The sequence below is a fragment of the Corvus hawaiiensis genome, chromosome 4 (assembly GCF_020740725.1).
Source record: "Corvus hawaiiensis isolate bCorHaw1 chromosome 4, bCorHaw1.pri.cur, whole genome shotgun sequence".
NCBI classification, from domain to species: domain Eukaryota; kingdom Metazoa; phylum Chordata; class Aves; order Passeriformes; family Corvidae; genus Corvus; species Corvus hawaiiensis.
This window is the reverse complement of record NC_063216.1, coordinates 25214604-25227225: the sequence shown is the minus strand read 5'-3', so window position 1 is coordinate 25227225 and position 12622 is coordinate 25214604. Positions and strand designations below refer to the sequence as shown.

General features: G+C 39.0%; 2 protein-coding genes across 3 annotated transcripts in view; one reads left to right on the top strand and one right to left on the bottom strand.

Moving 5' to 3' along the window:
* Positions 1 to 9140, top strand: part of ALDH1L2 (aldehyde dehydrogenase 1 family member L2) — a 30537-nt gene extending 21397 nt beyond the window's left edge. The window contains 11 exon segments of the mRNA XM_048301718.1: positions 515 to 665; positions 1350 to 1420; positions 1526 to 1631; positions 2005 to 2092; positions 2810 to 2903; positions 3151 to 3247; positions 3694 to 3792; positions 3985 to 4150; positions 4536 to 4641; positions 5658 to 5857; positions 6816 to 9140. Of these exon segments, the coding sequence (XP_048157675.1) occupies positions 515 to 665; positions 1350 to 1420; positions 1526 to 1631; positions 2005 to 2092; positions 2810 to 2903; positions 3151 to 3247; positions 3694 to 3792; positions 3985 to 4150; positions 4536 to 4641; positions 5658 to 5857; positions 6816 to 6871 (1234 nt within the window). The 3' untranslated portion in view covers positions 6872 to 9140.
* Positions 8661 to 12499, bottom strand: NOPCHAP1 (NOP protein chaperone 1). Of its 2 annotated transcripts, none has more exons than XM_048301719.1 (4): positions 12401 to 12499; positions 11615 to 11701; positions 10505 to 10641; positions 8661 to 9314 (listed from the first exon to the last, which is right to left on the bottom strand). In XM_048301719.1, exons 1-4 carry the CDS (start codon positions 12468 to 12470, stop codon positions 9129 to 9131), a joined length of 480 nt encoding a protein of 159 aa, XP_048157676.1. In that variant the 5' UTR covers positions 12471 to 12499; the 3' UTR covers positions 8661 to 9128. The 2 variants fall into 2 exon arrangements, with proteins under 2 accessions (XP_048157676.1, XP_048157678.1); XM_048301721.1 differs by having other exon boundaries at positions 10574 to 10641.
* Between the last annotated feature and the right edge of the window lie 123 nt (positions 12500 to 12622).

Below are 12622 nucleotides of genomic sequence, written 5' to 3'. Positions count from 1 at the left end.
AGCTTTTAAAATCACATGGGAGCATTGATTATATGTCTGAGTACCAAATCACAGAAGGAAGCTGAAGAAAAACATTAATGCATGTGAGAAAATGCGAAGGACTGAATGTGAAAATTGATTGATGCAAACAGACCTGAACAGGGAACCACTAAACTAACAGTAGTGCCTTCTAAGTACAGGTGTCAATCAGTGCAGATGTATTTTTGAGACACTCTGATAGTTATTATCAACTTAGTAATACTTCTATTTATTCTTACTTACACCTCAGGTGAGTTTACACAGTTCATGTCTTCATTCAGTGTCTACTACAGCCAGTGTGAAGACATTTGCAGACTAAGGGGCAATTGTTCAATCCCTTACTGATGTTAAGGAGCAGTGGCTCCAGTGCTCCACCTCCAAATTTAGTGGGAATGCTCTTTTGATTATGTTTCTTTGCCACACTTACATAATTTCAGGCTGTCAATGGTTAGATATCATTTCCCTTTGATGCAGATTTTTAACATTTTTATTAAAGACTTGCAGACCTGATGGAAGAACATCAAGAAGAGTTAGCAACAATAGAGTCTATTGACTCAGGGGCTGTCTACACTTTAGCTCTGAAGACTCATATTGGAATGTCTGTGCAAACATTCAGATACTTCGCTGGATGGTGTGACAAAATTCAGGCAAGTGGATACGTAAAGGAAATGATCAATGGCAGTGCTTCTCTACACTTCTTTCCTGTTGTTATTCTTCTGAAACAGTGCCAAAAAGTAGTAAAAGGAAAAAGTAATTGAGGAATCAAAAACTAAAGCAAAATTAGAATTTTACCTAGAATGGGTCTCCCTGTCAATACAAAAGGATAGTCCACTTCCAGCTGGAGAATATGGATTTAGAATGTGACTCTAAATATCTAAGAAATCAGTTGAGGTATCACAATGGATATACTTGCTTGGTCAGCTCTTGATGATTCGTGGAACAGAATGTCACTGTGCTCACCACACAGGTAAATGCAGAGACCTGTGCTTTGCTACAGTCTGACCAAGGCTGGTGAATTTGCTTGATGGCACAGCGTGTGGCACACATTCAAGAGAATTTCCTCCAATGTCTTTGAGACCAATCAAGAATATCATCCAGCATTTTTTTTTGTTCATCAGACCCTCACTTAATGTTCTCCCATCATGAATTGATTACAATATCCACAGTAGGAAATCATACAGCAGAAGCATCTGTGTCCCTTTCCCTGATGCAAAAATGCTTGTGGTTTTGAAGCGTACTCTGTAACTTTCTGAAACATACTTACATGGCAAATATATTTATAATAAAAATTACTAATCAGTATGAAGATCTGTCCCTCCTCTGTCTTTTAGGGTGCTACAATTCCAATTAACCAGGCCAGGCCAAACCATAATCTAACATTCACCAAGAAAGAGCCAATTGGGTGAGTATCACTTCTTTCTTCTTAGTGACAGCGTTGACATGCAGAAAAGCCATGGAAGAGCTGCCAGCAAATATGTAATCTCTCCATGTTTTTTCCTACCTGAAGTGTCTGTGCGATTATTATCCCCTGGAATTACCCACTGATGATGCTTGCATGGAAGAGTGCAGCATGCTTGGCTGCAGGCAACACCCTCGTACTCAAACCAGCTCAGGTAAGAGCAAAAAGGAATGTACAGATGGCCCGGATGCCCCTGTTCAGGCAAAATGATTTAGGCAAGATAGGAGATTTCACCCATAGATTAGTCTGTCATATGTACCCATGGATTGACTGTGTCATGTGTTGGAAAGTGCACATACAATAATACAAACTGCCATGGTGATACCAGATACTGATTGACTCCAGTTATGCTCCAGTGCTAATCTCATCTTCAAGAATTAATTTATTTCCACAAGAAGCCATCATTTCTAATTTGCCAATACTGTAAGAAGGTGAATATTGTATCAAAAATAAGATGTATTGAATATAAAAGGTATCATCGTGCATTTGATTAAAATAGGAGACCTAATCTAGATGTTTCTACTTAGGTCACACCTCTGACTTCCTTGAAGTTTGCAGAACTTTCAGCTAAAGCTGGATTTCCTAAGGGCGTTATAAATATTCTGCCTGGTTCAGGTAAAACTTCAACTCAACATTTTTCTGGGAGAGGTCATGCTAAAACTGGTGCACTTCTTCACCTTTTTGAAGACCTGTTACATAGGTATGTTCATAGGCACTAGGCTTGCATCTTTTCATGCAGCAATTTCACATGTTTCCAGAAGAGAATGGGAAAAATCTGGCTTCAGTTAGGGGTAAGAGCTGTCAGTCTATACCTTTTACAAGTTCACACAATTAACATGAACACTCTGGAAAATAATGTATTACAGAGAAACATGTTTCACTTGATTGTAAGACTTCAGTTTTTCTCCTAATTTTATCATCAAATGGAAGTATTTAAATGTGACTGTGAGACCTAGAGCAAGGTGCTAAGATGCATATTCATCAGTGTAGTCATGGTCCACACTGTGTTCCCTGATGTCACTATTTTCCTCCTTCCCCTAAGGAAGAAAAGTGACAAAGCAATTATATGGGGCAGGCTTGGTTACAAATTAGATTATTCCACCTACAGTGGATTATTAAGAAGCTCATTAGTCCAGACAGATGGGACAATTTGGAGATGCTAACAGGATCCAAGTTTTTCACAGTCATAGGAATAAAGCTGCAAATATAAATAAGGATGTGATACTGTATTTGATTTGTGGTGTTAGTTCCTTCTGTGTTACAGTGCTGCTGCTGGAGTAGTAAAAATTGCCCATGTACCATCCAGTTACACTGCTTTCCTCACCCTGATAGGTGGCTTAGTGGGACAGCACCTCTCTGAGCATCCAGATGTTCGCAAAGTAGGATTCACCGGTTCAACACCAACTGGGAAACAGATCATGAAGAGGTACTCTCAGCAAAAGATTCATAAATAAACCCTGCTTAGTCTGGTTCTGAAGTATCTTACTAGATATATTGTGCACGTAGAAATAATGAAAAAGTAACTGCATATGGTCGTTTACCACTATGTAGAATTCTACTAAGTCACTATCGGACAATAGAGGTTTATACATTTTCACTAGTTATGATTCAAAGGAAATAAGGGAATAAGGTATTAAAAATTTGGTTTATATGACCATTTTTATTTTTTACAGTGCAGCTGCTAACCTGAAGAAAGTTTCTCTCGAACTTGGTGGCAAATCACCATTGATCATATTCAGTGACTGTGAACTTGACAGAGCTGTTAAAATGGTAATGTTACTTTGAAGTAAAATATATTCAAAGACCTTGTGGTACATCCTCACAGTGTTGCAATATTCTTCTTGACTTGCCAAAAAGAATACCAGGGATCCTTTGCATGAAAAACCTTCAGATGTTTCTTTATGCCAGCACAATTTAACTGTTCATGCTGCCCCAAAAAGTACTACAAGCAATATACATTAGAAATTACAACAAAACAAAGAACTGAGCTCCCTATTGCCATATAGTTTTTAGTTCACCATCAATCATAATAATTCACCTTACCTACCAGCCATATTTTGTTCAAAGTTCATAAATAAGATGTTGTATTGGTGATATTCTTTTACATAAAGCATTAGACTTTTAGGGTCACAAACACTGAATGCAACCTAACGGAACAGAATGAAAGGCAGACTGAACAAAATGCATATAAATATTCATGTTTTTTTCCTGATCAGGGTATGGGTGCAGTATATTTCAACAAAGGAGAAAACTGCATTGCAGCTGGCAGGCTGTTCGTGGAAGAATCAATTCATGATGAATTTGTTAGAAAAGTGGTAAGATATTCAAAGATTAAAGTTAAGTAAGTAGATGTTTTACTGTGGCAGAAAGATCCACGAGTTTTATAGACACTTGTGTTTCTTATTTTCAGTTGCGTAATTTCTCATTATAGCTTATGATAGACAATGCTGCTTCTCAACAACTTTTTGCTATGTTACGTAACTTCATTTTAATTGGGTAACCCATAGGTTGAAGAAATAAAAAAGATGAAAATCGGTGACCCACTTGACAGATCTACAGATCATGGTCCACAAAATCACAAGGCACATTTGGAAAAGTTGCTGCAATACTGTGAAACTGGAGTCAAAGAAGGAGCCACTCTGGTGTACGGAGGAAGACAAGTATGTAGGCCAGGTAAAACACTTTCCAGAGGTATTTGGAACTTCTATGCTTTATGCAAGAGCTGTCACGATTATCTCAGCTGTATTTTGAGGAGTTGCAATATCATGGGAACAGTACCAGGTAAGCCCACAATACCACAGGGCTTTCACAGCTCGTATTATGTGAAGCTGTGCAAATGAAGTGTAAGTTACAATATCTATTGCTACGGTCTGTCCTCTTTTTTTCTGCCATTTCTCTTGAAATGCATGCATTTCCATTCATACTTCATTCATATCTATTTTCTATTTCAAGTTGCAAGTTATTTATGACCTCAAAGTATGGGACAGAGATGGCCTGGACAACAGCAAACCCTTAAGCACTTTTACCATGCTCAAAAGCTGCTCTATGCTCTCTTTAGGTTTCTTCATGGAACCCACTGTATTCACAGATGTTGAAGACCATATGTATATCGCCCAGGAAGAATCCTTTGGCCCTGTGATGGTGATCTCTAAATTTAAAAATGGGTATGTTCTCATTTGGTTACTGTTAGAAACTTTATTTTCCCATTTTCACCTAAGGGAAGAAGTGATAGCATACAGAATATTTTATTAAATCTTGTTAGACCAATCTGAATACCTGGTAGTATTCAGGGAAATGTTTTACTGAAGTTTATGTGGTAACTGCAATAGCTTGATCAAATTACAAAATGTGTATTTTTCCCAGTGGAATTACTTATTTTTTTGTGTTACAGAAGACTGCAGTGTTGTGTATGGTGTAATACTAGCCCATTACTGTTGCAAATGAAAATTCCTCTGTGTATTTTGTAAACTGTCGCTTCTAATATCTTTCATTCCAGATCATAAGAATTATTTTACATACAGATGAGATTAAAACCCTACATAGAATCTTAATATAAGTATTTCCATCAGGTTTCCCCTTCTGCAGTTTGATAATGAAGTTAAGAACCAGCCATGTAGATAACTCTTCACATCCATAATTATGTAGTCATAAGGGACTGTGCTGAATTTTTTAAAGTTTTAAACTACTACTGATTTTTGAAGCTGTATGGAGATGAGATGCAGCTAGAAAATGGCACTCTGGAAATGGCCTGGGAGTTGTGTCTTGATAGAAGTTTGAATTTCAGCTTTTATTCTCCGTTAACTTGTAAGGCTGGACAAAATTTCAGCAAACTGATTCATCATCTGCTTTACAGGCATTTTTGTATTGCTCTAATTCCCAAGTTGTACAGTAGCTGAGCAAAGTCGTATGCAAACAGCAGCATTTCCCGTGGCATTTCTCAGTATAGACATTAACTGTTGAGATGTGAGGTTAAAAACTTCACAAGCTTGAAGCAAGGGTGTGAATTTCCATGGATCTGTCAGATTGACACACATATTTGCCCTTGGTAAGTCATCTTTAAAAAAGCTCAGTGGAGAAGAAAGGCCATGGGAAAAGTTGCTTCAATGACATTGAAGGTGGAAGGTTGCTAACACTTGTTTATTTTACCTAGTTGCAATTAGATAATTTCTTTCCCCCATAGGGATGTCGATGGAGTATTGCGACGGGCAAATGCCACAGAATATGGCTTAGCTTCAGGAGTTTTCACAAAAGACATAAACAAAGCTCTCTACATCAGTGAAAAGCTAGAAGCTGGGACAGTTTTCATTAACACATACAACAAAACTGATGTGGCAGCACCGTTTGGTGGATTTAAGCTGTCTGGCTTCGGGAAAGATTTAGGTAAGTTGTCTCCCTCCCTCATTTCTCATCTCAGAGTCCTAATCAGTGAAAGAAGCACTTTGCCTGGGTACAGTGTACCTAGTAAAACATGAACTATGGGTGCGTTTCCTGCATCTCCTACATTCCTCCAACTACAGTAATCCAATTCCTCTCCCTTTCCTAAATATTCCCACCTCAATACTTCCCATTCAGCCTTTCCTGTACATTTGCGAAATGATGCTATAGCTCTGTGAGCAGACAAATTACAGCTTGTCCAGAGCTGTGTACAGGCTACAAAATGTTGCCAAGTAACAAGGGTATTGGCCAAAATATTTTTTCCCTCAGAAAAATGCTGATTAATGTTTCTCCTCTGAGTAAGAGCATGGTAAACATTTTTATACCCTAAAATGTCACCAAAAATTGCCAAAAGCCACAGAAAAAGATGCATTAAAAATATTTTCTTTTCAAAACAACTTTTTTAGAAAAGTGAAGTCTACTCTGCCAAAGAAACTTCACAAGTCTGGAAAGATCAAGCCTCATGGCACAGAAAAAAGGAAAACCAAATTTCATTCACACAACAGATTTTTGCCTTTGGAATCTCCAAAGACATTTCCTGAAACCAAAATGTCTGATGGTATCAGGGAAAAAAAGATTACTGATTTTTACCCAGCTTCTCTACCTATGAACTTTAATAGAGGCAAAGCAAAGCTCATAAATTCAGCTCTGGGCCCCTGCTGGCCATCTAGAGACTGCTGCTGCCTATGGTTAAATTCCAGTTCCTTTTTTCTTCTACATCTGTCGGGTCTGGCCTCTTGTCAAACCAGTTCTGTAAATCACAGTGGGAAGGTAATTAGTTTCCATTGTTCCTTAAGGACTCAAATATTGGCTACAGTGTTTCAAATTTTTTCTTAATAATAGTTACAGCCTGACAAAATTAATTTAGCTGCTGTTCTAATGGGTGAATATTGTGCTTGTACAGGTGAAGAAGCTCTTCATGAATATCTCAGAACCAAAGCCATCACTGTGGAATATTAAAGTAACAGCTTCACTTGGGAAGTGAACTTTCAGCAGAGTTTCAATCTTGATGACTACACGAAGCACTCTGCCACGCGTAGGATACGCTGTCTGCAGTGCTACAACCAACCAAACAAAACAAAACACTCATTCTATGGATAAGTTTCTATAAATTAGGTCCAAATTTTAGTCTGACAGACGATGGCTTTTGGAAATTACCCTGAAGCTATTTAAATTATGCAGCAGCAACAGTTGGTAGCACAATTTTCCCCCATCCTCCCAGATAAAAAACCCCAAGAATATGGTTCGTTTTTTTTTTTTTAAATAGAACTGAAGAATAACTTCTCACATACCTACTTCATACTTCTGCGACATGTTTACATGATCATTTTAAATCCTTAGTCATTAGGCTTTTAAAGTTGAACTAAAATATACTGATTATGCCATTTTTGCTATAAACCAGGTCAGGTTTTATGGTAGCAATTAAACACTCTGCTCTGGTGACTTTTCAGCAGTACGGAAAACCTTTGTGCCATAAGAAGTAAATCAATGCAAGGAAGTGCACTTACTATGATCTTTGTATAGTACATACAGAGTTCAACATTGGTGTTAAACTATGCATATCAAGCTAAAGTTGCTGAAAATATTTTCTACCTTTTTGTTGATACAGAATGTGTGATCTGCCTGCAATTTGAAAGGTGGTTACATTAATGGATTAAAATCACTTTTTGTGTCTGTGCACATGGACTGTAATCACTGTTTCATACTGCACGATTATTACTTTGTATTTCACACTTTTGGTTTTTTTTTTTTTAATCTGTGGGAAAATCCCTTGTAAAATGTCCCAGGTCTGATGTTGGCTTTCAAACTTTTTTCAGTTTGGAAGAAATTTTCTATAGATTGAGACCTTCTTTAACTAAGCCTGTTAAGACTCCTTGCTCTTAGAATGCAAAAACACCCAAAGCTTCATCTATCTGTGGGCTGCCATTAAAGGTAGCAGTCTGATTCTTTGATTCCCATCCTACCCCTTCACTAAAATGTTCTGTGGTTTAATCAGTAGATCATCTCCATCCTGTATTTAAGCCCCACTGTAAAAGAAAGACCAGAATCCTTGTTATTTCTTACTGGAAATATTACAGAAACAGATATTAAAACTAGAACTTTAAGTATGGGATTCAAAATAAATTCTATAAATAACTGCAGGTTTCAAGTCAAATATTAAGTTTAATATTTGAGCAAATACAGTATAGAAAAATTTTACTTTAATGGTGTAGAAAATAGAAAGTTCCTTTAAGAAACAGTGACATCCAGGAGCATGACAGATACTTCTGAAATGCAAACTGATCTGTGAAGTAAATGCAACAGCCCAAACCATTGTAATTAGATCAATCTGAGGTAAGTATGAATGAGACACACTGTCACAGATTCTGGTTTCACAATTGTGTCAAGCCAAATTAAGCACAGGCCAGCTGAAAATTCACCTCTTTATCCTTCTGAAAATGACGGATGTTAACAAAGTGGAGATTGGAAATGTGGCAGGGAAATTGGGGGATGAAAAGTGTAGCTTAAAGCTATCGTGACACCCCAGAGGCAGACTTGATCCTTTGAGTATGGAAGGTATTTGCACCACATGAGCCTGTAACCCTCCCGAGCTGGTGTGGAGCTCAGTGCAGGCACACAGGGTAAGCAATCCTCTGCTGAACTCTCTCGTCATGGCTGTCCTTACCCAGGCTGGCTCAGCTAGAAACGAGCTCAGCCACTGCTCCAGTGCTCAGCAGTCACCGTCAGGAATGCAATGCAGACATACTTCTGGGGTACTTAAGGATCATGTTTAATATTGAAGATAGTGTACATAGCACTTCACAGGACATGGAATATAAAACGAAAGCTTTTTTCCTAGCTAAGTGTCTCTTGCCCTTGAAGCAAAAACTTCTTCTATCAATCATCCTATAAAAAAAAAAGTCTTTCTTCAATAAAGGAACAGAACAAGAGTTTTAACTTTCAAGTGCCCCTTACGCTAGCTGTTTTCTTAGTGTAATCTACTATGAAGTCCACTTCCCTGTTATTTGATGAATCAAATCACACTTAATTCTTCAGAAATCCAGCCTCCCACAGTCATGAGTGGATTCTGAACTCTCCAGAATCCAAATCTATAGCATTTCACAGGATCCTGAGAGATGCTGCACTGGGAAACAAGGTGGTTTTAAGGGCCAACTCTTCAAAGTGAGAAAACATGATTTGGTTGCTTTGGAGTTTTTTAAAGTAAAATAAAATGGCTTTACTCATTCTCTTTGCTGTCCAAAATTTCTATTTTGCCCTTTTCTCCCTTTTGTTTAGGAAACTTAATGTTGTCTATTGTCACTTCATCTGTTACAGCATCATCTTCATCAGATTCTGAGTCATCTTCTGAAGTCAGCAACTCTTCATCTGTATCAGAATCACTCAGTTCAACTACAGCCACATTCTGGAAATAAAAGATCTTGGTTAACACATTACATATACTATTTATATATATATATATACATGCATATATACACACACACACACACTATAGCACTTCTATCACTGGAGTAAAACATAAGGCAAACACACTAAACAGCCTGCTACCATAAGAAAACCACAGTCACAATAAAAAAGACCTCTGGGTTTTCCCAGGATTATGATGAATATCATGAAGAGATTCCTAAATATTTAAATTGCAATTTATATTGGCCTATAGCAAATCTAAGGCCATATTTATATCACTATCCAAGAAAGAACTGAGCGCATAGCTGATCTCAGATTGTCAAAATCAGGTATTTAAACTGATGAGAAGCAGGCATCAATACCACTTTTCAGTAAAAAATTTAATTGAAACCATTTAGTGCATATAGGGTCATGACAAATACACAGACACACACACACACACACACACACATATATATATTTATCAATATAGTTCATATCTTATAATGTAATAGTACTCAGGGCACTACAACTAGTCTAAAACAGCAAGTAGTTTAAACCACCAGTATACTTTTTGAAGTGATCTCCTATATCCATATACAGAGCCATGATTTTTGAGGTCTGCTTAGCCAGAAGGCACTTGGCTGGATCATGCACATATATCACCTTTCTTATATAAGCATGTGGCTGCAGCACTTCAATTAAAACCAGAAAGAAAATATTTATGTTACTGTAAATAAATAGACAAATACCAGCAACAAAGGATCACAACAACACTAACAACTTTTCTAAACCCAAGATCTAGTCAGTCCTAAAAATAATGACAGAGCAGAGCTGAAAGCCAGTAATTACACTTACACTAAAGCCTCCTGTTAAGCCTTACTAAGCCTCATATTGTCCAGTTGCTAAACCAAATTACCTATGAGACTTTTAAAATACAATTTGTGACTTTTGATTCAGAGTTGTTGATTCAAAAGCATGTCTTATTCTGTTCTTAAACTACTTTATCCCCAGTGATTAAATTCTGCAAGTATGAAAACCAGGATGTAAATTTCAACCAAATAAGCATCCTTATTACATATAAGTTTTGAATTAGCAGATCACAGACTATGGTAAAGACTTCACTTTATCTATCATATTACTCATTCTAAGATCGAGGAGTTATTTTAATCCCATCTAAATTTATGTTAAAATAAAAAACGTATTTACCATTTCTATAACTTTTTCTGTTTCACTGTCTAGATGTTCAATATCAAACTGATGAGCTGGTGCTGTTACCATCTTTCTCTTGAGCTCATCGTTTGCCTGGGCCATCTGTGGTAAAAAGCTCTGTACTCGGTCCAAAACTGAAAAAAAACCAATTATCACATTTATATAAAAAAGTTAAAGAGATGCCCATTAGTGTTCACATTTATACCTCAGAAATGAGCCTTTAAACAGATTCCATTTCAACTGTAATTTCCAGCCATCTACAATAATTAAGTATAGACTGAAGGCCGCAAAGAAGATGGAAAAATTAGCTGTAGCAGATGCCATGATAGACTAATGAAAGGTCTACACAATTGACTAAAGAAATTTTGAAATTAAGATGGTGGGAGAGAGATGGAAACTCCAGGCTGAAGTATAAAGCACTTATCCTCTACAGCTCAGTGGGACTTCACAAGAATTTTAAGGTAATCAATGCAATTAGGAGAATCACACTCCTATGCCTTCCACAGAGGAAGACAGTATTTTCACCTCCAGAGTTTCTTCAAATAAACTGCTCCACACATGGAGATGAGCCAAACAGTTTGCTTTCTTTGAGAAGAGGTACTATTCCAGGTGAGCTCCACAAAAGGAAACAGGTATAATCTACCTTTGAAACACTGTCATCTTTGTAGAGACTTTTATCTAACAAAGAATTTGATGTAACAATCTTTTTTAATTTCAGCTCGATCACAAAGCAGAGAACAAAATAAGTTGACAGGAATCCTTTTTAAATTAAATGCTTTTATACAACAAATATATCATACTGACAAATTACTTCTAAAAAGAAATAAGAAGCCCAAGGAACAACTCTGCGCTGGGAAAGAACAATCTGTCCCTAAAACTTAGAGCTGTAATGCCTAGCATTGCAAAATCTAATTTTTGCAGCAGCAGCACTTACATGACTCACCAGTGGGACATGGAACTGTAATGGGAGGAGGACCTACCACCTGTAGACACTGAACACAAGAGCTTCTCCCTTTACCTATGCAAGGAAAGCACTGAAGCCAAAGTTCTGTCACAAGTGTTACCTACTACTTGACACAGTTACAGTACAAGCTCCTCCTTACTTACCACTGCTCCTTGGCAATTTAACCGTCTGTAAAGTTGTGGTCTTGTTGCTGCTACATTTTGAATTGATCAGCAAAATGTCTTCCAGCCCTGCAAACAAACAAATAAGTATTGCAGTGCTTAAGCTGACAAGTTCTCCGTAATTGTCATCTGCTTTTGCTGCTTTTGGAAGAAATACTGCGCTACAGGGGCCACAGCTCTCACCCTGCAGGTCACCTCTTACACACTCCTTAAGTTTAAGCTAAAGTTCCTTAAGCTGTTTTTGAGCCAAAGATTGATTAACCGAGAGTTATAACGCATAGAAAAACTACCTGCAACACCCCACAGCAAGGCATGGTGCGGTGGGAGCTGAGGCGTGCCAGCCGCACCGATTTAAATCCCTCCCCTCATCTGCGTGGTGCCAATGCCCTCCGCTATCTGAGGGCAGCAGCAGCAGCGCCGCAAAACCCAAACGATGCCAGGGAATTCGGCATTAATTAGCCACATTAATCCTTATGACCACCAACGGAGCCTTCCCCCCGGCATCATTAACTAAAGCGAAGCGTTCTGTCTTTTAAACTTTTTTTCTGGTCTTATAAAAACGTTGTCACGACTGCCCACCGTTTAACGTGGATTTCCCCGCTTATTTACTTCGCGTTACCACAGCCCTGCCTGGGAAAGCAGCTCTTCAATGCACGCGGGATGCAATCACGAGTGGATCACCAGCAGCCCGGCGGCCTGACGAACCCCTCCCTTGGGCTGCCTGCCCGAGCCGAGCCCCCGCTCGCTGGTGGCCGCTGCCGGACTCACCTGGGCGGCGCCCCACGTCCAGCAGCTCCCGGGAGGCTGCCGGCCCCGCCGCCCCGCCGGGCCCCGCCATGCGCCCGCCGGCACGGAAGTGGAGCGGCCCACGCCCTAGGCGGCGGCGCGGGGCGCGCCCCCTACCGGACGGGAGGAGCTCGGCGGCGTGAGGGGCCGGCACTGCCGCCCGCAGCCGGGCGCGACAGCGGGGACAGCGCGCCGCGGAGACCG

Bases quoted from the DNA above. Each gene is read 5' to 3' on its own strand.
- NOPCHAP1 (XM_048301719.1), bottom strand. From the start codon at position 12,470: ATGGCGGGGCCCGGCGGGGCGGCGGGGCCGGCAGCCTCCCGGGAGCTG. The intron at 11,702-12,400 runs GTGAGTCCGGCA...GTTTGTTTGCAG, and splicing joins GGACGTGGGGCGCCGCCCAG to GGCTGGAAGACATTTTGCTG. The intron at 10,642-11,614 runs GTAAGTAAGGAG...GTTTTTTTTCAG, and splicing joins TAAATTGCCAAGGAGCAGTG to TTTTGGACCGAGTACAGAGC.